This window comes from Aptenodytes forsteri, unplaced genomic scaffold (assembly GCF_000699145.1).
Source record: "Aptenodytes forsteri isolate BGI_AS27 unplaced genomic scaffold, ASM69914v1 Scaffold155, whole genome shotgun sequence".
In the NCBI taxonomy this organism is placed as follows: domain Eukaryota; kingdom Metazoa; phylum Chordata; class Aves; order Sphenisciformes; family Spheniscidae; genus Aptenodytes; species Aptenodytes forsteri.
This window is the reverse complement of record NW_008794446.1, coordinates 9,285,422-9,312,396: the sequence shown is the minus strand read 5'-3', so window position 1 is coordinate 9,312,396 and position 26,975 is coordinate 9,285,422. Positions and strand designations below refer to the sequence as shown.

The 26,975-nt window shown below is 38.3% G+C and overlaps 1 protein-coding gene across 5 annotated transcripts in view; it reads left to right on the top strand.

Annotated features, from left to right (window-relative positions):
• Positions 1-24,729, top strand: part of SGCG (sarcoglycan gamma) — a 167,827-nt gene extending 143,098 nt beyond the window's left edge. For all 5 annotated transcript variants that reach the window (XM_009290246.2, XM_019474861.1, XM_009290250.2 and 2 more), the window contains 3 exons: positions 1,462-1,534; positions 21,675-21,798; positions 23,389-24,729. In XM_009290246.2, the coding sequence (XP_009288521.1) occupies positions 1,462-1,534; positions 21,675-21,798; positions 23,389-23,562 (371 nt within the window). In that variant the 3' untranslated portion in view covers positions 23,563-24,729. The remainder of the gene's footprint in view (positions 1-1,461; positions 1,535-21,674; positions 21,799-23,388) is intronic.
• The last annotated feature ends 2,246 nt before the right edge of the window (positions 24,730-26,975 follow it).

Sequence of the window (26,975 nt, the reverse complement as noted above, 5' to 3'; positions counted from 1 at the left end):
ATTTATCAAGTCAATATTCACACTGATGAAGAGGGCTTGCAAACTGAGTTTCCTGCCTTCTAGCCAGATACTCTAATCATCATCACATTATTCTGCAAGACTTAGATACTGCTACCTCCTTCTCTTCTGCCAGCAGCTATGTTTGGAGGGGAACTGGAGGGTGTTATTGTATGGAAACTGGCAATGTGAACATGCAATATTTAGGCACTTCATTAACTGTCTGACCATGATTTTTTTTACAATCTGAATTGCTCTCTTGAACCTCAGCACCTTGGACCTAGGTTGAAAATTGACTGTTGTGCTGTTATAGCCAGCCTGAACTCCTAAATAAGTTAAATGTCCAGGACCTAAAATTGTTGTAAGTCCTTATTTGGATTTATCCTCTAAGCATTCAGTCTTGCTTCTATTTCACACTATAAATTCTCAGAGGACCAGCATCCATTGCATGCTGCACTCTGTGCTATGAATTCCAGTCTTGAAAATTACTTTCTCTATTATCATAGCATTTCTTGCACAAATAACTTAGAACCACAAAGAAAGAGTACATTGCAAGAGTGAAAACACTAGATGCAAAGAAGAAAGAGCAAGGTTAAAAGTAGGTGGGCTACAAAGAAAAATTAAAATAATGATTTGTGACATCAAAGCCATGGACTCTGATTTTCAGGAGGGTACGGATATTAAGGTGATGAGGCTACATAGTAGCCCCTTTACAGGAAGGATCTTATGAACAGTTCAGGAACCTGCAGCCATGAACTTCATCTGGGTTCTGGATGTCCAGGCTTTAAGATGTATTTGCCTGCAGCAGCACAACGCAGATAATCCTTTTGTACCGATGACTTGCTTTGCCCCACCTATGCATGTACCACCACCTATGCACGTACCACCACACAGAGGTAATCACTGTTTCTTCTCCATTGGGATGAAACTACTTTCATTCAAGAGGTAAACTATCTGATCCCATAGTCATTACCATTTTACATGCATAAATACCATTTTATATTCAGCAAGTCTGCCTAAAAATAGGGGGAAATCTTTGATGAAGCTACATGCCAGAATTTGTGCTATGTATAGGATAGTCTAAAATAAATATGATTATTTAAGTCTGTAATATTTGCAAAGGTTTTGTGGGATTTTAATTATCTCTATTAACTCTAATAGAAATTACATTGTAAAAATCTTATTCACTTATTTTGTTGTCCCAAGTAGTTTAAAATTCCTCTGTCTTCAGTCTTCTTAGATTTCATTCTAGGAATTTACACCTGTACTTTTACATTACCTGTGTATTGTGTTGTTCCAATCGATACTGTAATAGTAGGACTGTATCTATATTTTAATTGTCTCAATTGTTAATATATGGTTTCGTATCTTAATTTCTGATATCAAAGTGGCCATATAAATCACTGTTGCTATTTTTTTTACATTTGAACTTTTACAATATAGTATTTTTCTTTTTTTTTTCAGGGCCTGAAGGAGCACTTTTTGAACACTCTGTAGAAACACCACTTGTGAAGGCAGAAGCTTTTAAACAGCTTAGGTAAGAATTTATACATAAAAACATAAATCTAGTAAGTAAACATTGTTTACTGTAGACAATCACATTTTTCTGAGCAAGGGATTTTCAACAGCATTTACAGAACTACTAATAACTTTTTTTCCTATTTTATGTGACAAATTATTGTTTTGAAGGAAAATTATACATTGCTCTGAAATTTTTGAAATTTATTATGAGTGATTTATTGCTGATGGTGAATATTTAAAGTCACATCAAATACTGTGGAAAGTTTTTGTGTAAACTTCGATTTTTCAATTTTTAAACACTGAAGTATGACTTTTTCTACAATAGAAATTGCTTGTCTGCAGTAGGTCATCGACCTATAATTAGTCAAGTTTTTAGAAACTAGTATCAATCTGAGGAAACAGACTAATAAGAAATGTGCAAAACTCTGTATAACTAAAGAGCAGTTTGGGGATGAGAAAATAATTATAAAGTATCTTGTATGTTTCGGGGCTCCGTAACTCTGGGATAGCATTTCTTTGTGCACTATTCTATGTAATTTTGAGTATCCCAATTTATGTTCTGTTCATGAACATGTTATGTTTCATTTTATAAGCCAGTTCAAAGAAAGATTTGAAATGAAAGAGGATCTCTTTAACAATTATACTTCTGTCCTTTCATACCTTGGCAGTCTGTTATAATTTCTCTTCTTAGTGTTTCTTTTCCAATAGGGATAACTATTAGAGAGTAGCAGAAGATTATTAAAGCTTTCAAGAACACTGTTTGTATCTTGGTAACTGAATTTTCAAATTGAGAATGGCAAATGAGAGGGAGACTATTAAGATACTTCTTTTAATTTTCTCCTTGATATTTAAGATTTACTTACAGTAAGATAGCTTGTGCTTGCATTTGAAGACAGAATGAGCTCAAGACATATTAGTTTTTACATGTTGATCTCCACTTTCAAAAACATGTTTCTTCTACTGTGGTAGAATTTGGATTCTACCAATTGAATCAAATTGACCAATATGTAGGATTCTGCATCGTAGTGAACATTATCTCGTTTTGGAGGGAGTGGATTCATTATGTTGTAAATTTGTCATTTCCTGTGATTATCGCAATTTTGATAAAGTAGGACATTGAATTTTGTAATTACAAAGCCAAGAATCTCTGCAAATTTTTTTCTGTGGTTGTTACTTTGCTTCAAATGCATCTTCAATTAATAATATCTTAATAGGCTTAAAGCTAATAGTTTTATCCTACAGCCATTATGCTATGATACATTTTAAGTTCTTATCTGGACTTCATTTAAAAACAATTACAGTTTCGGACTACATAAAACTATTATTATTATAAATTTTTCATCTGTTTTTGAAATAGGATATCATTTGAAGGAAAATATTGAGATTAATTCAAAGTGTTTGTAAAGTTCTCCTGCATGGATGAGTTTACCTCATGGCTTATCTCTTTAATGATTTTCACCATGTCAACTATAAGCACATGTTTTGATCTAGAATGTTGCTATGTGTTAGCAGAGCTCGAGTGTAATAGTTAAAATCCCATTCAGTTCTGTCTTCAATTAACTTAAAATAATGGGAAGTACAGATTCTTCCAGAATTTACAGAAGTTATGCTAATAATTATTATAATATCAAGGAAGTACCTACATGGCCACATCAACACTGACACTTGCGACTGACATTCATATCTGACATAAATCCAGAGCTGCTAAACAGCTGTGCTAGAAACTGAGTTAGCTTAACCCTAAGAAAAATGCTGAATATCAGGGCATGAAGCTGTGCAATGAATACAGCACTCACTCATGTCCTGGCTGGTCCTGAAGACCTGAAGCCTACCCAGAGCAGTTCAAAATGCCTCATTCCTTTGATTTTGTGTGTGTGTGTGTGTGTGTGTGTCTTTACCACCCATAATCAGTGTCAAGTCTGAAAGCAGAGATGGCAGTGATTCCATGGAGGGCTTCTGGGGAGGATCGAGAAGCGAATGCATTTGTCTGCAGTGCAGATGCTAAGTTAAGATGTAGACAGAGAAGAGCAATTTACACGGCTCATGCTGGAAAAAGGTTATTTTCAAGGGTAACCTTAAACATCAGTGTAAACAAAATTCATGCATTCTGTTGTGAAGGGGCTCAGACAAGTTTACCAATGCATGGCAATTTTATAATGCTTTATAAATATTCTGTTTCATTCCACACTGTTAAATATAGGAAGCTACCTACTGAAAAGCACTTCAATGTGGAAATTTAAAATGCAATTTTAAGTATTACTTTTCTATTTTAAATTTGAATATGCTTCCTTTCCAGATTAAGGTAGTGAGTATCAAGTTATAGGTAATATAACCTATTTGCTCACCTCAAGCCTTATCTCCACACTTTCATCATCCATTAATCTTCTGCTATTTTTCATCTATTTTTCCTTCAGTGGTTGTGCTGTGCCATGTGAATGTGATATGCTGGGTGAATGTGATATAAAGTGCCATGGTATGCAGCATTAAATATAGGGAATACCGCTCCAAGAAAACCCATCCACTTCAAATGTAGTTGCATGTTTCAAGGAGCTGACTGGAAAGCTGTTAATGCTCATAACTTTTCAGCTTGTGTCATACGAATGGAGGCCACATTCATTCTGTCATTCAGATTTAGGGCAGTTTCACAAAGCTGACACAAATGGCCTTCTGAATTACACATTCCTGTCCAAATGCCAAATTTCAAGATAGACCGCTTTTATGGAAAACAGAGATAAGTGTGTTAGAACATATCTTTTTATAGCTAAGTAATGTAGACAGAGCAATGCAATTATACTGTGGTCAGTAACTGTCTTTTCATCCTGTAATTTGAAGGAAACATATAATAGATTGAATTCATGACTCACCCGTAAAGAAAAAGAGATGTGCTTGCGCTTACTTCCAACTAGTAGGAAGAATTATAACAACAAAATCTGCATTTCAAAATTGAAGCATTCCTAGGTTTAAAATAACATTGCCTACTTTTGAATTCCTTTCCTGGAGTTCTTAGCTCTACATAAGATAAGATACCTAGTTTCCATTTACAAAATTTGTTAAGACTTCAGGATGTAGTGGAGACCTAAAAACAGGGTCTCACGTGTAAGGAGTGTCCAACAAACATGTCAATGGCATGGTTACAGTCAGCGAGAAGATTTAGAAATATCCAGGAAATATCCTTCCCAGACAAACACCACTGAGGAGGTACTTGGTTAAAATTAGCTAATTGTAATTAGTGAGAACAGAAATATGTCTGGACTCCCACTTCTCTCTGCAATTCAGTTGCGTGGTATAGTCAAGTGCCTACACAGCTTCCAGGTGCAGCAGTGCTTCTTTGACAGCAAGCGCCTATCTATTGGGACATATCTCCTTTCCTTTGGCTGAACCTGTTCTTCTGTATGGTCATGGGACCACAAGAGAGCAAGCAAGAGGAAGCACAAGTTAGTCTTGTGTTTAGGGCATTCAGCCAAGAACAAGAGGAGACCAGGGGTTTGCAGTTACAATTTAAAAAGTAATCCTGGAAGAAGAACCAGCTGAATGTCCTGACCACTAGGTTATCTCCTCTTTATTTGTTTTGTTTCTTGCTGGATTACTTGGTTGTGCAAAGACTGACATTCAACCCAGGAATGGCCATAATCCAGCTCTTTACTCCCGCCAAGCTGTTTTGTAGTCTGGTAAACAAAGATAACAGATACAGGTTTCATTCCACTCAAGATGAAGAGGGAATTGAACCGATGCTTCATAATTCCTTGCTGAATAGCAAAATCAATAGGATTGTATTATATGTAATATAACATTATATATATATTATAATATATATTTTGTATATTATTTAGAATATTATAAAAAGATGGAAAGTGTTACCTCTTCCGTGGTTTTCCATGAAAGTGGCCTCAGCCCTTGTGCTTTGGTGTGTATTTGGCATGTTGAGAACTTGCCTCAATCAGGTCTCCTGGGGACTTCCATGGACTTTAGCTGCCACCTCTAACCAGATCACAGCAAAATTCTAATGGAAACCAGGTACCTTGCTTTCCAAAAGAAGGAATTTAAACATGACAAAATTTAAACATGACAAAAGCCCACGTTCAGACACGTAACTTGTGACCCAAAATGTAGGTGGGAAATGTATAACGGCAACTAATGGAACTAGCTGCTGTAGACAGAGACATTTTTAGCAATTCCCTAAAAGCCAGCTTCTCCCCAGGTTCCATGTTAGGTACTGGAAGTAGCCTCTTCTGATATTATCCGGAGTTTCATGCCAGCACACATATCCTTTTATCCCCAGTTATCAAATAATAATCTTTGTGAAAAACTAGTGTCTCAGTTTAGACATTTTTCCAGTCTGAGGATAACATATTTTTCTGGTAATTTATAGCACTTTAGAATATTATTTAGCATATTATTCTATTCCTCCTATATTTCATATCCTTGAATAACGTAACTCATACGTAGTTTTATCATTTTGATACTGTTCACTTCTTGTGATCTACACATCTTGCCATTTTCTAAGGGAAAACAATGGATCAGCAAAGCTGTGTAATTCTCAAAACAATGTTTCTGAACTGAGCACTCCTATTTCCCAAACTAATGGAAATGTGCTTACAAAAGTGACATCTTTCCATTTATTAACTGACTGTATACTAGGCATAATGAATACAATGCTCATAGGTTAGTACTAGCTTTGCTCTTGTATTTGCCATAAATGGATGTCCGACAGCCAGCAGCTGTGCCTTCTGAGCACAAATCCCATGGGAAATCACTTTTAGTACAGTCAGTTTGTGGTATTTTGCCAGTTCTTCAACTGAGGGTTTACATCCAAGTTCAAAAGTGCCCTACATCATTCCACCCTTCTTGCATTTGAAAAGCACTCTAGCAGGAATGATGTCACTGTTCCAGACAGGCAACATTTGTCAGGCTATGATTATAAATAGATATATAATGTTATCATTTAACATATTATTTAACAGCTTATGGGTATATTCTGAAAATATTTCAGTGTTTCCCAGGGAAACAGATGTATTTTAAACAAATGTATAATATTGGCATTGACCAAAACTTTAAATATATCATTTAAGAAGCATTGCTTCAAATTTTAATGAAATACCTATGTCCAACACTGAAAAGCATCAAAATACATATTTATTAATTTGTGACTTGCATGTTACAGAATATTGATAGTTTGAGGGCAGAATTATATGCCTTCTAGGTATTTGGTTAGGGTAAATTACTGTACTGATGGGTTGCCAGTAGACCTCCCTATCTATATATTCAGAATAAATATGTCCCCTTTAATTTTGACTTCTGTTCTGTGGTATCCAATAGCTCCACTTTTCTTATGGCTTCTACTTCTCTCTGACTCTTTATGAAGGCTTTACTTTTATCCTTTCCATTCCCCATTCATAATATGATTTCCTTTTGCACTCAAAGTATAGATTTGCTAGGGTAAACTGTATAATAAGACAGAGAAAGGCTGGAAACTGAAGTTGTGGGGTTTTACGGGCATACAAATAAGAATTATGAAGGAAATCTAGAAAGAGATGTATAGAAGCCAAGCGGGGTAAAAACATTTGCTAAATCATTGCTTAATCATGTTTGTAATACTAATGCTTACATGCTAATTGCCTAAAAATACCATCTGACTAATTGAAGTACAGTGATTTTTATTTGCATTCATTATGCAAATCAAAAGCCCAGTCAGTCAGAAGAGAATGAATTATGTAATGGAAAAGTAAGCCTACAGTTATGAGTCAGTATTTGTAAAGCATCTCTGCTCCCTGACTAGTGAGATATTTCTACTGCAATGTAATTTTATAAGCCCTGGCATTAATTTGCTAGATATAAATTTGCATTCATATACTTTACTGCATTCAGGTTAAGAACACCATCAAATACTACTTTTGGAAGCTTAAGGAATTTCTTTCCATTCATCTGATGTACTCAAATCTATGAAAAGGCATAGTCTAAAGGGATCAGATGGTAGAGGACATCATGTTTATCAACTTTTCAGAAACATTTCTGAATATTCAGATATTTAAAAATACCTTATTAGCAAAGGCTTGGGTACTACTTTACATCTAGTCTTCTTTTAAGCAGGGGTTTTTCTTGAAAATATTAATCTTAAAGTAAAAAGAATTTTCCAAGTACAATCTGTTTTCTTTGTCTTACGTTATTAGCTATTTGTGCACACCCATGTTCTTGCAAAATCTTGTTCATGGCAATTTAGTTTACAAACTACAGTGCTTCAGCTGCAGGGCTTATATATCATTGTATGTATGGACCATATGACCTTAGGAGATAGACTTACCTCTGCTGATTAGATCATCCTCCTTTCTGTAACTCTGAGTCTGCAGAGGCACTGTGTCCTGCTGTCACAGAAGACGTTTCCCTCCTGAAGTAGGAGGGACGTTTGGTGACCGGTGGGAACAGAGCCTCAGGTCTCCTAGTAAGCCTCTGTTGGCAATCAGATGTGTTGGCAGTCAGAGCTGCTCTCCTGAGCACCTACAACCCGTAGCCTGTTTCAAAGGACTGCTGGCCTCTGAAACCAGTGAGTGAGAGAGAGATACCTCGGTAACAGGAGGAGAGGAAATCCATGCACTGATGCTAGTGGCCTTTTTGCCAGGTAAGATCTCCCTGAGAACACATGCCAGGTTTCTGCCCACTGTCATCACTGACTTTCCCTTAAGCCAGTCAGGTGGCTGATGTTTTTCCTAAAGCCTCAGTTTTTCAGAGATGTCACTTAACACATTAAAATCAATAGGAGTTGTTTCTGCCGCTTGTACAGGACGAAGCCATTTACCTGTTTTCCATAGCTGCTTATGTCAGTAGTGCAAAGGTGTAATGATTTCTACACCTACACTGTTGAGCTGCGTTCCTGACAATGTCAGACTGCTCGGTGAGATTGCTAAAGTGAACTTGTCATCAGTGATTACAGCATAATCAACCAGAGCGCAAGCTACCGTGAAAATTTCATTAATGATTGTCGCAGTTATAGACACCTTGCAGATGATCACCTGGAGCTCATTTGTAAGTCTATGATTGTGCTGTCACTGGTCTAAGACATAATGTTGAGCTGGGTAGAGCATCCTTTGCGTTATCTTTCACCTACATACCTGTCTGCACATATATCACAGGAGCTGGGGGGGAGGCATGAAACAGGAGTCACCCACCATAAGGATGTGCGTGTGGCAAACACTGGAAGAAGAAAGGGAAGCATTTCCTAATAACACTAATTCTTCCAAGATACATTGTACGTGTGCACAGTCACTACTCACACTCTCTCCCATCTCCCGCTGCCTGTGTGTGCAGTTGTGGTACTTCAGTTGTGTGGAAACTGATGAGATTGTGGCACATTCAGCCACTGTACTAATGAATCACAAGAGGGGAAGGGTATGACCTGCTTGTCAGCAAAGACCTCTTCACTTGAGTGTTTCTTTTCATGCAGAACAGGTTGACACTATGAACAGCACGTACTGAAGAATTCCGGTTACTTGAAATCTTTCTATGCTTCTGCATATTAAAGAAAAATTTGCTTGAGGTATATAAAAGAAAGGCATGGCAAATTTCAACCTGGAAGATAATTTTATGAAAATAAAGACTCATAATGAAAATACTAACCAGATTTTTACAACAGTGATGCAAAAAGTGTTATTATATGAAAGTAACATTTTATAATACAATAAGTTTTTTTATAATGTAATTAAAGTCATGTGAAAAAGATAGCCATGCTGGAAACATCTGTGATGTGCCAGATTCAATCATGGGGCTTTGGCCATTTTTAATTACCTGGAGAGTCAGCACATCATAAAATTGAGGTCATGACAGAGATCTCTTTAGAATTAGCTCTGCTTACCACTCTTTATCACAACTGTCAGTCTTGAGAGAATCTTCTATTTTAATCATATCTCAGTTCTGATCTTTAGTCTTCATTCCTTCAACAACTCTGTATTGAGTGACAGTGGATAAACAGGCAAAAACACCTCAATACTTAAGATGGATGGAGAACTAGTAAACAAATAACTACACTATAATAATCATATCTGTTATGTTTTTGAATAGGTTATAAATGTTGTTTTAAATTGCTTTTATAGTCTTTTCAAAGTACCGTTAAAACTAAGCACTGTTTTATTCTCTTTTTAAGAGAAAATGTAAGTGCATTTGTCCTAGAACTTTGAACGTTTCTTTTATATTGCTTACGTAAAATAAGTTCTGTTAACCAAAACCTTGGGAACTGGAAACATCTGTTATTCAAATCTGGCTTTGTAAATGTGCTTGTGCACAAAGATCACCCCTAAGCCATAAGCAGTGTTGGTGCCTGCTGTGCTTATGCTGAACAATTCCCTTGAATCCAGAATCTCATAACTGAGCTTTACTGGAATCATCTGTTGCCATTCATTTCAGATTTAGAACATAAATATGGAACAAATTTGGAACACAGACTATTTCAAGAAATAACAATATGATGAGAATTTTTTTATTTAAATTAAAGGAAAGGAAAATATGCTGAAGAACATACCAGCTGACATCTTCAAGAACAGCAAATACTCCCAATATTTAAGAATGCCACCCAAAAGGACTGGAGTGCCTCAGGGATCTGCCCTTTAGCCTTGATCATTTTTAGCATAAGACAAGATAAGCTAAAAAAACCCCCAGTAGACTTATTTATTAAAAAATCAACCACACTTCCTATACATATAGAGTAGGGTTAAAAAACAAAAACAAACAAAAACCCTCTCATCTGTATCTGCCTAACACTTTGGCTGATCCTAAATGGTTTCTTCGTTGTTCATGTGTGCGATTCAGCTGATAATTCAGCACACACTTCTGGTTGCCATTCAGGCCTTACATATTCAGGCTGCATTCATACAACAGAGTTCAAACCTAGAGGACCTCTGTGTGCGCCCAGAATAAGCAGATGCATCTCAGATGCTCATCCAGATTTAGAACTGCCCTCTCTCTGCAAGCAGAAACACTCATTCATCCATTCATTCATCCATTCATTCATCCATTCATTCACTGAAGTGGGAAGGGATCCTCCCACAAACCACCCACACAGATGCATTTTCAGAGAGACTAATATACCTGAAGCATGGCCCCAGGGATTTACAACTGCTCGAGCAGATAGTTCAGGTGGAATTGCTCTCAACTCATTTAGAGTGTAGCTGTCTACATCAGATCTCATCATGTGTTGGTGGAAGGCAACAGGTACTGTTAGGGCATGTTACATTTTATCCTAACAGAGACATCTAAAATAGATCAGATTAATTATGCCCTAGCTGTGCCCATTTCTCTCTATTCATTTTGAAGGGTGCATGGGGGATCACCTATACTCCTTACTATAGGCAACTACATTTGTTTAGAGGAATCATGCACTTATGACTATGCCATGTTTGGTTAAGCTCTGAAGAAATGAAAATTCATCACGAGAAACAAGGCCACGCACTGTGCTGGGAAATGTTCAAATCCCAGAGTAAAGCTTTTCCACTTGTAACCCTATATTCCATAAATTCATCTAAATTGTTAATCATAGTTTATATAACCTTGTAACTAGGACTAGCAAATGCTGCCAATTACTGGCTCTTGTTTGATATCAGGCATGAGTCCTTCCAAGCTAATAATTAGCTTGGAGGCCCTGGCCATGCTAGAACTTTATCTTTTCAGGAAAGTCATGACACTATCATATTTACCTAAAAGAAGTGTCTTTTCTTTCTAAGTTGGTAAAAATCCGTAGTTGTCTTATACTCACTAAAGGCTTTGAGAATTTCAAAATACACTCTTAATGTTTTCAGTGCTATCAATTTTCTGAATCTCTTCTTTCTTCAAAACCTTCTGCATATCTTCTGCATCAAATTCAGACTTCTTTTTTACACTAATCTTAATAATTGTGTGTCAGCCTCCGATGCTTGTATTTACATGTGTATTTATTATCTTCTACAGCTGCTCCACTGACTCCAGCAATTCTTGTTCTGAGGATTGTTCTGATTTTCTGAACTTCTTTCTTAAAGCTTGCAAGTCGGCAAATTTGTATCAGGAAAACACCACAATCTCTCTTTTCTTCTAATCTTGGATCATCAGATTGCCCACAGCCTGAAGCATAAGAGAGGATAAAAGCCTTATATTGTTTGTGCTTTTCTTTCATGGAGTTCTTAACAAAGAAGTCATTAGAGGAACACAATCGAGTTTGGTTTCTTGGGTCCTTCAGCTCTGATGTTGCAATACTTAAAATTTAGGCACCCTGATTCAGCAGTAGAGCAAGTAACAGACTTGACTCCGTATCCAAGTTCTTTAAGTTATAAGATTGTAATAAGTCCATGGATAAAATAATTTAAATATAGATACATGGATAAATTGATAAATTTATCTATGGACAAATGAATTTATCCATAGAATCTGATTAATTATGATTTTATTTCTATCCAATGACTGTCTAATGTGAAACACACAAGGAGTCTAAGAATCCATTACTGCAGCGGCTCAAGATTCTATAAGGTCATTAAAAGATTGTTTTAGCTTTAGAAAACGCATTCCCTACAGGTGAGCTATGCTTAGTTGAACCTAGTGAGTATTTGTGATCTGACTTCTTGGTTTCTCCATTCCACCACCAAGTGGCTTTTCATGAAATACTGACTCCATTGGTATCAATGGGATTTTGTCATTTCACTGTGGCTCCCCTTCATTCCAGCCGAGCACAATAAGCCCAGCTGTGTCATGTATGATGACAGCTCCTTCCTGAGAGTTGGCAGAAAGGGAAATATGAAAGTGGTCCAACGGTCTTTTTTTCCCCTCCAGTGTTGAGAACTCAACCCTGAAGTGGTCAAGTAATGAAGTGCTTCTAGCCCTTACCAACACAGACATCTGGGAGGGGTATCTAATAAACTTTGTGCCCTCCAGAAAATCTAGCTATAAAAGTAACAGCAGCTTTTTAAAAGGTATTTCCTTGATCATACAGAATCCATTACAGATTTGAGAGTTTATTTTTTAAGCTCAGTAACTATACGTTATTAACACTTTACACCTTGTTGATATCAGACAAAAATAATTTACTTAATCTTATTTCTGTTTTCCAGAAGGATTTATTTTTTCAAAAGAAAGAATCCTGCAGCAATATTATACACCCCATACAAAAGTCCTGTGCTGCTATTAGTAGCCCTTTTGTAACAACTGCTAGCGCTTCACACATTAGGACTGTCAGTATATGTATGTATGTAAATGTCAAGAACATTATTGTCCCAAGAAAGAAGGCTACCAGAAAAAGCAGAACCTACTACATCCTTGTGTAATTATTTCAGAGTAGCTCCGCTGTTACTGAAGTATTTGGGATGTTTCAGTGCATTACAATGTGCATTTGTGTCTATTTTTTAGAGGTCAGATGTTACAAACTGCCAGCAAAGCCCAGCACATTTTGAGACTTTCCCAAGTGATTGGAGACAAAATGATAGACCTTCCAAAATGACATTTTCATTAATGCATTTAAGCAATAAGCAGAAGAGAGTCAAGAAAAAAGTGACTTTTAAAATCCAATTACAACAAACTCCTCCATTATTTTATAGTCTCTAAATTGCAACATAGTGCCACTGAAGATTTAAAAAAAAAGCTCAGAATTACTAGAAAAATGAGGCGCTTTATGTACAACTGCTTCATTCCAGCCAAATAATTTTTCTGTAATGCAGTTCCTATGTACGTACACTTGCCTCTAAACAGACACCCTCATAGTATGTTTCTCTGAATTCAGTTGTACCCTATTTATGTTCTTCTGATATTACCAGACAACTTTTCTGTATTTTCACAAGATGCTGGTGATCTTTTTTATTACTGGCACAGTAACTTTATTTTGGAGAGGTATTAGCCTTGGCATACTTAAGTTGAAATTACAGTTCTAGTATTAAGCTGTATCTTGTGCTACTATAAGTTTTCCTGTAAATTTGTCTTCAAGGAAATAGCCAGATCCACTTGGAAAAAACTGCAGAAAAGTTCTTTTTTTCATTTTAAGTAATGGTTATTTAATTTTGATTCATTAAAAATGTGCTGGTTTGCATATTACATTTTATTGTGGCATAAATAATAGATTAACTTGGGATTCAGTGTAAGGGAGCTGTAGATATTGACATTAGTCTTACTGAAACAGAATATGTGTCCTAATGCAGGCAACTCCCAGGAGCAATAACCCTTGGAAAATGGTTTCTCTGAACTAAACTACAAAAATTGGGGTGATGTTATATAACCATTGACCAACTAATGGACTTGACAGGGGAAAATGGATGCTGATTTTCAGTCAAATTTTTTTCATTATAGTACATTTAGTTTAACTCAGTGAAGCTCAGACTTAGAGTATCAAAGTGAATGGAAGAAATATGGAAGACAGCATCATCCAGGTAGGAAGCAATTATTCCACCTTTCAATGAAGAAATTCAATATGTGTGATGCAAAATGGGATATTTTAGAAAGAAAAATCAGTCAGCATTTGAGAGATTTACAGTAGTTATGTCAAATCAGAATTTTGTGCCAAGGCTTGACTAAGTAACTGCTATGTTTCCATTACTGTGCAGAAAGTGATCAGGGAAGATTTAATGAGTCATTAGTAGTTTCTGTTTTTTAACATTCAGTAAGAACTATCAGAGTTTACTGTTGAATACTAACACTTCCATGTCCTTAAGATATACATGGTTGTTGGAACATGCTGTGAAACTTATCTTTCCTGTTTGCAAGAAGATGTAATTTTAGGAGCCATTCCAAAGAAAATAATTTTACAAAACAAAACAGAAATGAGGCATATACCAAGACTGAGATCTCAGTCCTGCTGTTTTGTCCTTCTTTGCCTTTGGACCTGCTGGCAAACAACCAAAAGCCACAAGGCAGAACACCAAGATCCATAGCTTTGGGTTATCATATTCTTCTTGCTACATCCTGATCACCCTCCCCCCTTGCCTGACCTCAAAACAGCAAGCTGCTGGGAGATAAGTGAATATGGGTGGGAATTGGCAGCCAACATTAGTGTGTGCCTGCTGCTCACTATCCACCTCTACAACTCCAGTTTAGTTTTGCTCAGCTCGTGTCAACAGGAATCCAGCTTCCTCATAAAGAGAGAATATGGTTTGAAATTCCATATATTGGAGCATAAATAAATGCTGACAATCTCTTTTTCCTGCGTAACTAGTGCATGCTCTGGCTATGATTTACTTCTTACAATGTCTAGCTGCATTGCCAGTGAATTAGACTGCTTTCAGACTAATCAAAAAGCCAATATACTCCTATTGCCTTTTAAAGGTTAACATGCATTCAAAGAGCAGAGCTGAAAGCAGCCACTTACAGAGAACCAAGGCCAATTAAGCCCACAGAATCCTCTTAGGTTGCTTTTTGACTTTCAAGACATTAGTTCCTTGACAGGTTAAAGATTCTACTTTTCCCCCTTTTTTCCTCATGTTTTTTTTTTCCTTCATTTCTTACCTTTTCTATTCTTCCTCTGCTCCCTGACCTCCAATCACTGCCTAATTTAATTTCTGTTCCCCTTTCACCTTTCCAAAGTCAGACTTGAACTCAAGGGCAGGCATTCATGGCAAGACTCCTTTCTGCACACCAGAGGCATATGAGGGTTTCTTCCTTACTTAACAATGTGAAAAAGCTGTTTTGGTTATGTGCCGACAGCATCTGATGCTCTATGCCCCATTCTCACAGCCTGTCCCCTGTGTAACCTCAGTTCTGCGTCTTTATAGATGGTAGTAAGACCTGTAGCCATTGCTCTCCTAACTCTTCTTGTTTCTCTCAAAGAAATAAAGTAGGATTGAAAAGTTATATGTATTTATAATCTCAGAAAAAGATGAGCCTAGTCTTGGAAGTACACGTGCACAGGCAAGTTGCACAGTGCTTACTTTCACAGGAATGCAGGCTTGCAGGATCAGATCTTCAGTGCCATAACTGGCAACCTTACTGAACTCACTGTGATGGCTTTATTTGGCCTTGGAACAGTTTAGTCAAAGCACTTCATTTTTGTAAAATGTTTTCTAACTCTGAGAAGTGATAGAGATTGCTTACTGAGAGGTGGGTCAAACAGCCATGTACTCGGAAGAGTGGGAGACATCCTTATCAGGTTTGATTTTAGCATCTTCATGAAAGTTCAAGGGAAACAAGAACAATATGCAAATACACACCAGTGGAGAAAGTACCATTGTTCCAGCTCTTCTGAGTTACATTTTCTATATCTCCTCTTTTTTCTTCATATTCTTCAATGTTTTCTCTAATACTGTATTTCCCATGCATGCTCCCATATCAATGCCTAGGAACAAGTGTGAAGCAGCATCTTCAGTCCTATGAAGACTAAATGGCAGAAAGAAAGGGGCGTGAGATCTTTTCACTGTCTTCTGCCCCCTCATATGACTTTCTTCTTAAATCAAACCTTAATATAGATATTTATTTGGCCCTTTTGCATGGATCTTTTTATTTTAATTATACTAAAGCACTATGGGAGGAAGATTGAGCATATTAGAAAAGTGGAAGTGATGGATTAGTATATTTTATGAACTCTCATAAAAATCAATACCAGAAAGCTTTGTGAAAAACTTTAAAAGGCATTATGAAGTAGCTAGCATTTAGGTTCTGCCTGGACCCACCTTGTGTTCTTTCAGTGTTTAAAAGGGCTTCACAAAAAAAACCCCACCATATAGGTGAACACCAGACCAATATCTTACTAATGATCTAAACAAATATACTGCTGTGAAATAATCTGATGTAAAGTAAAATAAATCAAGTCCAGTATATTTGACATTTTATTTTCTCCTGTGTACAAGGGCCCTTTTTTTTAATTAAAGCTAAGTCAGGGCTAAAATACATAGGTGTTTCTCTTCTACTGATACAAGAACATATTTAACTCAAATACTTAATACATTATACACTGCTAAATTCTTTACCATACATTTAACACTTTAGTGCCAGGTTTACCTTTCATAAAATGTTCTCTGTATGGTAAAATTGATCAGGCTATTTTAACCAAAAAGCAAGGTGGGGGGGGAAGAGGCAGTGTCCACCTACCTGTCCAGTCCACTTACAGTAAGCCTGGTCTTCCTCAGGTAGGTGCTGGGAGGAATGCATACATTTGGGGAACTTTTATCTAAAGTCATACCCAGGAATTCCGTCCCCATTGAATTCAGGAGAGATGCTGACTCATAAGAAGGAAAGGACAAAAAGTGGCCAGTAGGAAGGAATAAATTATTCCCCAAACTCACAAGAGCAAGCTGGTTCCTCTGTCCTGCTCTAAGAGCCAAGTAATCCCACATTGCGGTAGGAAACTTGGGCTCCAGAAGACTGTGGTACTCTTTCTGCAGTACTAAAACCAGCTTTCTAATGCATTGTGGTACTTGTAAGATCAGCAAGGTATGCTTCCATCTCCTGCCAGAACAGGATGAAGGAAGAGATCAATATTCCTGCAGCATGCACTGGCTGAGAAGGGACATTCAAAGTCAGGGTTCAACTCAGCTGCTGCTTTACCATAACCGCAGCAGGTTGTCACTCCTCTCACATCCTCCCTAAACACAGCCAACTGAGCAAGTTCTGGTGATCTGGTATCTCCACGAGTTAGCAACATGCTCATAGGAAAGGGTGGGAATCTCCAAGCCTGTAGGCTGTTGGGATGGTTTCAGATGCAGAGCCTGGATGCTGTCCAGATTCCCTCAGAAGACTTTCACACAGTCCTTCCTAAATTATTCTGCACAACTCAGCACCAAATTTCCTTGGCAGCCTGCCAAGACAGTATAGTCGACTTCTGGAACTATCTTACCAACAAGGAAGAAGACCGTAATAAAAATATTATCTTCCTTGTAATCAGTTGCTTTAGTTGCAATGGACTGCTGGAGAGCCAATATCCAGCAGATAACAGAGCTATGAAATATTAGCACTTACCCCCCCACCCCTTCCCTGTCCTTCTTTAGCCAAGACAGTGCAGTTTCCCTGCACTTTGCCAACAAACCTCCAGGTGGCTGCAGGGATCAGGGTGAAGAAGAGCAAGGCAAAATACCTACTCCGCAAGTGGGCCTAGGTGTGGTTTCCATTGCTTCACATTCCATGGATATGTCTACATGAGTGTTTTAATTTAAAATTAGGAACGTGCTTTTGAGGGAAATCTCCCAACTGCCTGGGCTCCCCAAACCTTGGTTCTCATTGTGGACCTGTTTGGGGCACATGAACAGGATTACATTTGGATTAAATTAACCTGAAAGCTGTGCTCTCCTGGAGAATGCCTAACATGCTCCAACCTTTCTGGGCATCCAGTCTTCAGGGTCAGGCAACAGCTAGTCCAGAGTACTTCTCAGAACACATATAATGGGGGTGTCAGGTCCTTGGCATCAAATGTTGTGCCGTCCTGATCAATTCCTCTTGCACCACACCACTTGCTAATAAACCCCTGGCATAGCTACCACCGTACCTAGAAGCTACTCATAAGTACGGAATCCATCTTCCAAATGAGATACCGGCTGTGACAGATGTCTCATTTAGGACAGCACATTACATAGATTAATTTCTCTGGACGATAAAGATCCTCACTCCATTCTGTTAAATGTAATTTATATGCTTGTAATTTTTAAAAAAGATAAAGTGACCAGTAACAATATATTCCCTCATCATTCTACTGCCTGAATTCAAACAAACGCTAAAAAGGGACCAAAAACTCTAAGACAATCAGCTTCTGTCCTCTGTCCATGCACCCTCCAGCATTTGCAAGCAAATTGAATTCTTGTTTTGCCAAGGCTTTTGAGGGATGAACATCAACATTTGCTCAGCTCAGCTTACTCTCTTCCTCCTTTTATTGCCCAGGGAATAGATCTTGAAACTGTCTTATCAGCCATTATCTGCACACAGTCGTGTATCATCTTCTGCGTGACTGACCAAATCATTCACAGTGCAGAGCAACTTCCTCCCATCATCTGTTCACTGATATAAATAAAAAAAAAAAGCACATTTTGCTTTATCAATGTCAATTTAAAACACCACCAGTGTTAATAATTGCAGTGCTCATATCTTTCTGAGACGCCCTGAGTTCATGCAAGTATCTCCGTCAGTCAGCTCTTCTGCTAGGGCAGTTCTGTGGTCTCCAGACCCTTAAACATAGAGGAGAAGTTCAAACCTGCCACCAGTGAAAAACTGGGAGTGCCTCAGGGCCAGGACCACTGAAGAACTTTAGGTGACTTTAAGGTCAATGTCTAAGGGGCTGAGGAAGTCACATGTCTTCAGGACAAAGTGGGGACTGAGAAGGGACATTCGAAGTCAAGGTTCAACTCAGTCATGTCATTTCTACACTAGGTACCTGTTTCCCTTTTATTACATCTGGACTTGAGGCACTGAACCTTTGAATGCTGTATGAAGAAATATATCATTAGTGTTACTGAATGTTGCCTTTGCTAAAATCTCACACATAATAGTTCCAGAAGGCTTTAAAATCACTGCTTAAGCTTCACTGCATTTTCTATTGCCAGGAAGCTCCAATGACTTAATTAGGTAAATCTACCCTCAGTTATAGAAATAGGACCTGTATAAACAGCAGAAATTTAGGACTGTGGTTAATAATATCAAATGTGATTCTACCATGTAATTTAAATTATATGTAGGTCATATCATAAATCTGTAAATGCTTCCGAAGTCTGTAGGCTTCTTGCCAGCATTAATTTTGGTAGAAAGTAAGAAATATTTCTCCGGTGTTTGATTGCTTTTCAAACTCCAGGTCTGATATGCTCTTCAAAAATCTGTCCCAGTCTGCCTTCTTGTAATATTCAATACAGCTTAAAAATAAAAAATTATGCCTATGTATAGATTACTTACATAGATGAAATACTTTACAGAAAAACATGAGCTATTTCAATGTTTATAGCAATTTGTTAAAACAAAGGCAACGGTTGTATTCAACTACCTTGACACTGACTTAAGAAAATATATTAAACATTAAATATTAAAAATACAAACTTTGATTAATTTTTCATTATATAATGCATACAAATATGCATTGGAAAATAGTCCCATGAAGAATTGAAATACTTTACAGAAAAACATGAGCTATTTCAATGTTTATAGCAATTTGTTAAAACAAAGGCAACGGTTGTATTCAACTACCTTGACACTGACTTAAGAAAATATATTAAACATTAAATATTAAAAATACAAACTTTGATTAATTTTTCATTATATAATGCATACAAATATGCATTGGAAAATAGTCCCATGAAGAAGATCTCCCATGTAAATCACAGCAAAAAAATGATTTCCAATTTCATAAAAGTGTAAATCTAAGGATCTAAACCAAAAAGTCATAGAAAAGTTGTTAAATCACAAACACTGCTTAATAAAGATTACTAATACTATGTTAGATGGCTGATGCAGAACAGACTCATACTCGTGCCCTTGTACTCAGCATGATCATGACAGAAGTTTGTGCCATCTCAGAGTCATGGGATAAGGCATCAAACTATTTTATGGATATGGTCCTAATGTGAAACCATGATGCAGTTATCCATTGTTAGGAATTTAAATTACCAATCTGGAGTTTAAACTAATTGAAGGTGACTAACCCAGGAGATGTCGGGGAGAGGCAGATCATAGAAACATAGAGTCATAGCATGGTTTGGGTTGGAAGGCACCTTTGAAGATCAAAGAAGACAGAATCTCCTGTTACCTCTGGCCAGCAGCGATAAGCCCATATTGCCTGAGTTATTTTCAGATTTGGGGATAAAAGATGAAGTTTCAGTGACTGTGCTTGACTGCGCTCATGTATCATGGGTTTAGGTTTTAAGATATCAACTGGATTTAGCTTCTTCAGAACTCTAAGATACAACTGAAGTTTCTCACAAGCACAAACTGACTGCTTTTAAATTCTAGTTTTAATGAACTAACTGCAAAAAAAGGAAGAACTCAAGCAGTCTGAGTAAATGAAACCCATCAGACAGCTACATCAAGACTGTGTGTTGAATTGTTTCATTCCTTTAGCATGTGATTGGCAGTCAGCGTCTAGACTCACTATCTGACACACACCTAGCAAAGGACCTCCTGGGGCACAGTCCTCCACTCATCCAGATCGGTGGCTGTTGAGCACGCATGGAGCCAACACAGCATCTGCTGGGAGTCTGTGCGCATATGCATGCACACACCCCCACACACCCCCTACGTTTCCAGAAGACGCAGTGGGTGAGCACACGCAGAACTGGGAACGGGGATGCGTGTCTGAGTTCTGCATAATGGATGAAGCCCACATGATTTTATATGTGTCCAGGGAACGTACAGAATAGAGAAGGTAACATAGATGTAAAGTAAACTGGGACCACCGGTTGATTCATTTTCTCTAGCCTTAATATTCTCCTGTTTAATGTTGGCTGACAGTGTAAAATTCAGGCTGGTTTCATCAGGAAGGGTTAGCCAATATCCAGGAACAAAACTCGGTAGGTATCAACTCTGATCCTGCAGTGTTCCCAGTGCCTCCAGACAAAGCAGTTCTAGGTAATGGTCAAAAGAAGCAATGTAATCACTAGCTTGTTGCTGAGCTTGGGCTTTTTCTTTCCTTCTCCTGATTTTTAATTAGTACTTCTATCCCCACTACTTATCGTGGAAATGATACCAAAGTTCTGAAGAAACAAAGCCTTATCTCTCTGGAAAATAAAAATCATTAATCCTGCACAGCTGACCCGCTGAGGTGATTATTCAGCTAATACGGTACCTTCCTGCCATCTTGTGGCACTGTAGGGTTTGCAACTTTCTGTTATATTGCATAATTTTTATTTCAGACAAAGTTATTGTTAAGTTTCAGATGCCATCTAGTTAAACACACACGCACCCTGAGTGAAATCTTGGTCCAACTGATAGCAATGTCAAAACACTTGTTGATTAAAAAACTTCCAGACTGCACTGATTGTATTAATTTCAGTATCTTATTATGTCAAAAATGAAAATAAATTCAAACTAAAGAATGTAAAAATGGGTTTCAGTTTTAAAGAATAAATTACCATTATACTGAAATAATCTGAAGTTATCTCTGAAATAATACCTTGCATTTATATTATGAATTCATCTATATTTTTCATTTGGGATACTTTGGTGTTTTTAAATAGCTACGTGCTTGTTCAAGGTTTACTTATTTTTCAAAAATAAAGGAACATGTGAGAATGTGCTACTGTCAGATTTCCTGCTCCTGCTTTCAGGCTGGAATCACCGACCCGATCTTTGAGCATGGATGCACCACGGGGAATTAATATCAACGCGCAAGCTGGGAATATTGAAGCTCTTTCCCAGATGGATATCAAGCTACACAGCAGCGACGGTGTGGTGAGTACAAGCCCTTCTGTTTCCTTAACTATGGTTAATCTTACTGTCTGAATATAACTAATAACTTCAAGACTTTTTTCAAGTTCTGTTAATTTAATTCCTCAGATTTTAGTAGACAGGATATTAAAATTAATGGTGCCAATAGGACGACTTTTATTTATGGGTCAGATTAAATAATACTACCAATTGACATAATGTTGTATTAGCTTAGAGAAATACTTTCCAATAAAACTCTGATAGCGCTCAGCTCCCACTAGCACAGTGATCCCCAGGCACCCCAGTGGGGTCCTTGGCCCAGAGGTAGACACTCTGCCCCAGAATTGATAAATTAAGGAGTGAAGCTCTGCAGACATCATTAAGAGCTGCCCCGTCAGCAACAGCATGCGACATGCAGCAGCCTATTTATCCTGGCTGCAAGGCTGTACAGTGCCAGTTCTTTCACAGAGGAACTCCAGACCAACCTGTATGTCCATCCTTAACCAGCTGGCACGGCTGCGAGGCTTCAGCACTCAGGCCAGGACAGACCTGGGTCCAGCGGCGGCAGCAGCGCCCATGCCCTGCTATTCAGTGTAGGCAGGGGCCCAGTCTCTTATCATAGAATCATAGAATGGTTTCTGTTGGAAGGGACCTTAAGGATCATCTAGTTACAACTGCCCTGCCATGGGCAGGGACACCTTTCACTAGACCAGGTTGCTCAAAGCCCCATCCAACCTGGCCTTGAACACTTCCAGGGAGGGGGCATCACAGCTTCTCTGGGCAACCTGTTCCAGTGTCTCACCACCCTCACAGTAAAGAATTTCTTCCTAATATCTAATCTAAATCTACCCTCTTTCAGGTTAAAGTCATTAACCCTTGTCCTATCACTGCATGCCCTTGCAAAAAGTCCCTCTCCAGCTTTCTTGTAGGCCCCCTTTAGGTACTGGAAGGCTGCTATAAGGTCTCCCCGGAGCCTTCTCTCCTCCAGGCTGAACAACCCCGACTCTCTCAGCCTGTCCTCATAGGGGAGGCGCTCCAGCCCCGTGATCATCTTTGTGGCCCTCCTCTGGACTCACTCAAGCAGGTCCATGTCTTACACTGGGGGCCCCAGATCTGAAGGCAGTACTCCAGGTGGGGTCTCACCAGAGCAGAGGAGAGGGGCAGAATCCCCTCCCTCGTCCTGCTGGCCACTCTTCTTTTGATGCAGCCCATGATACGATTGGCCTTCTGGGCTGCAAGCACACATTGCTGGCTCATGTCCAGCTTTTCATCCACCAGTACCCCCAAGTCCTTTTCCGCAGAGCTGCTCTCAATCCCTTCATCCCCCAGCCTGTATCCATGTTTGGGATTGCCCCGACCCAGGTGCAGGACCTTGCACTTGGCCTTGTTGAACTTCATGAGGTCTCTGCTAAGGAAAAGGATGGGCACCAGCTTATCCCTCTCCCGTGTTCCAGTGTCTGCCAAGAGCCTAGGCCTCAGAGCACCTTTGTATATAACAAGTCTGGTTAGAAAGCTATTATTAAACCACTGCTGAGACAAAGTCAAGTTGGTTTATGGCATGCTATTGCATTATTACCTCTAACGAGCCCATTTGTCCTGCTTTCTCCCATGCAGCTTTTGCTCGATGCTGAAACTGTGCGACTGCCCAAATTGCCTGAGGGTACAAGGGGTGGATCCAGTATTTCTCAGGGGCTTTACGAAATCTGTGTGTGTCCGGATGGAAAGCTCTACTTGTCAGTGGCCGGCGTGGGCTCCACTTGCCAAGAATACAGCCGTGTCTGCCCGTGAGGCACCAGAAACGGCCACACACTCCCTTGCTAGTCTGAGTTTTATATTATTGCTAAAAGGCATTACTGAAAGCAGAATTTTCAGAATTTTAAAAACAAAGTATTTCAGTTTAGGAAACAAATCTGTAGCTACAATTCTGGGCTACAGAGTGAAAGGGGAAGAAGAGCACAAATGACATTTCAACTTCAGAAGAATAACTTGAATCAAATTTTATGTTCTGTCAATAACACTTTGAAAACAGCCTTACAGAGAGCATAAAAAAAATAAAAGGAATATGTTTCCTTGCTGAACTATTGTTCAGTCAGATGATTATGTCATTGTTAATATTTTTGAGCTCCGTGGTTTTTTTTCTCTCACAACATGTAAACACTTAATTGCATTAGTGGGTGAAATTAAATTGAGGGAACTACTTGAACTATTTGCTAAGACAAAGCATTATTTGGGGAATTCAGAAAGTGCCAGCAAATGGTCTATGCAATTTTGTTCTTGCAATAACACAAGATATGAAAAATGTGGTATTTGTATAAGTTCTGTGTAAAAGTTGTTAATTTGCTAATAGCTTTCTATTTTAATTTGGCAACATATATGCTGATTTGCTTATTACTGAGATTCATATAAAAATAACTAATACAAAAAGCTCCAAGAGTCATTTACACCTCCCTGTGTCTCAAATCTGTTCACTATACAACAGAGAAATATGTTAGTATATTTTCTAATAGCAATAGTTTGTTGTACTGCCTGTACCATTGTACTCATTTAAACCTTTTTATATTTTCGGACATGCTAATTCAACAAAGCAATTTGCTCTGCCAGCTGGACTAGTAAAAAGAAAAAATCTTTAATGTGGTTCCAGATTGTCTGACACAAGGAACTGTTTGGGCGGTGGGAAAAAAATCCTTTTTTGCAGCCCACAGAATTCAATTAAGAGGACTATTTCATTTCCATCTGCAGCTGTTGACTGATACTTCTGGTCCTGTCAGAGTGGGACTCCATCACAAACGGAGAGAGTAAAACTACTCTTTATTACTTTTACATTAGGACTTTGGATACAAAGTAAATGCTCACCAGAGTTGACAAACCATTTATTAACCTTGTAGAGAAACACCACTGCAGACCCATTCCCCTGTACAGTGTTGCACTGAACACAAATAAATCGTTTGCACACCTCTGGGTAGCAGGATTTGTATTTAATAGTCTGTTGTTTAAACCTTACGGGTTTTTAACTCCTTTGATGCTGTTTTGTATATATTTGATGATATTATTACCCAGGTAGGAGCTGCTATCACATAGTGCCTTGGTGTCTATTTACAGAAAGCTTTTAATCCATAATCATTATTAAACGACAGAATGTCCATCCTTTAGTGAAAAGAATCATCACCCTTAAAGCAGGAGAATCAGAACAAAAGAATGAGTAAGACTATGCCGTTTTTTTGAACTTGCTACTTCAGCTGTGGTGGACAAGCGAAGAAACCCCACACTCAGTTATGATCCCACATACCCACAAAAGACTGAGCTGAGAAAGAGCCCCCAGTTAACAGTGTCCGCTGTTATTGTGGTAAAGCCCTGGTTAGCCCCTGCTTCAAGGGCTGCCTTTGTAATTTATCCAACGAGTCTGATGTACAATACTGAAATTGCCCTTCATTAGCAGGGTGGAGCCCTCAGCAATTAATGCAAACTAGAAGAGCTTCAATAGGAAAAGCAGGAGACGTGCTTAAGCTGAGCTTCAGGCAAAGGAGGCAAGTGAATTAAGGTCTCCCATGTTATTTGGAGAGCGCTCCAATTGCTAACATACTGCCTAAGGGAGAAGTAGGAAGCCACACAGCTTCCATTTCTGAAATTCCCTTTTCCTGGGCTTAGACATCTACCTTCAGGAGTCCAAGGCTGTTGGCCCTAAAGAGAATATATATCTCTACTCTACAACTATATCTCTCAACTATATCTCTCAGTGTCTCTCAACTATATCTCTCTCTACAACTAAGCCCTCAGATGAGGCAGGCTTTAACAGAAACCCGTCTTCAGCATTCCTTTAAAGTCAGTTTAGGTGGTTCCAGCTCCATGTGCAAGGTTTGGAAACCAAATTATGAGCAGACTTAGCTTATTCATTGGATAGAAAGTATGACTATTAAAATAAAGGACAGCAAATTTCATTGCATGTGCCAGATAGATACCTAAAAACTGCTGCTACAAGTAACCTGGAGGGCTGTAATGTCTACAGTCTTTTATAGATGTAGTACAACAGCAAAACTGGGACTTCCAGTCCTTAGAGAATTCAGCCACTATCTAGTTTCAAAGGCATTTGAATTGTCATCATGCCTGTTTCCAACATCAAGGAACATATGCCCACTTCCATGTGGTACCAAACTACTCATTCACCTAATCTGATCCCTAAATGTAGACAGATACTGTAAATAAGTACACTAGTTACAATCTGCCTACTCTGCTGGCAATGGAAACATACCATTTTAAGTTACGCATTTTAAGCTTTTGTTTTGGAGGCACATTTTCAAATGTGATTTGCCAGTTAATGCAGAGCAAGAGATTGAATCCAGGCTTTCGACGTATCACAAGAGTAACCTAACCCCTAAACCACTGGCTATTTGGAAGCCGCTTCTGTTGCAGCTTCTTGCATTGAAGTTGCTCTGTTTTAGTTAACATTTTTACAAAGCTGTGGTACACAGCTAGCAAAACCAGGGTGCAGTTCCCTGGCTAATAACACTGCTAAGCATTATGGCACCTCAGTTAGACATTGCAATAACTACTGCCTTTCTTGGGCAGATAATCCTTTTGGACTTGCCTCAGTTCACAGGTGAATTCTGAGTAGTACAGAAAACTAAACAGGTCTGCTGCATCCCCAGCTCTGCCATCATCCAAATCACCAACTTGCCCCTCTTCAGTGTTTAAACTTCATTCTTCTTTTCATTATGCTACAAAATTGACATTGAAAACATAGTTGCATTATGTAAGTTGTGCAGGTCTTTTAAAGTATGGATGGCAACTTCTTGTCACTGAAGGAACACTTTGGGGATTTTTTCTTTTGGTTGTGGTTCGTGGAGAAATAAAGTTTATGCTAAAATTAACACAGCGTAATCAACTGATGCTATGATCTGAATTGTTGTTAATCTCAGTGTAGTTCATACATCACTAAATTATCATTTCTGATATCTCCCTGTGGATGTCTTTCCATCTCTCTTTAATACTTCAAAATTATTGTTTCTACTTGAATGAAACTTCAGTAAATAGTTACAGAATAACAGAAAATTATGGCACAGGAAAGTGAGAGTATGCACTTCTCCAGTTTATTTTCAAAAATGTTATCCAAATGGAGAAAAAAAAACCAACAACACTACCCAGCATAGTGAACTGTATTGTTTGCATATTTTTTTTTCCCTCAAAAAGAATTATTTAGAGCAGTT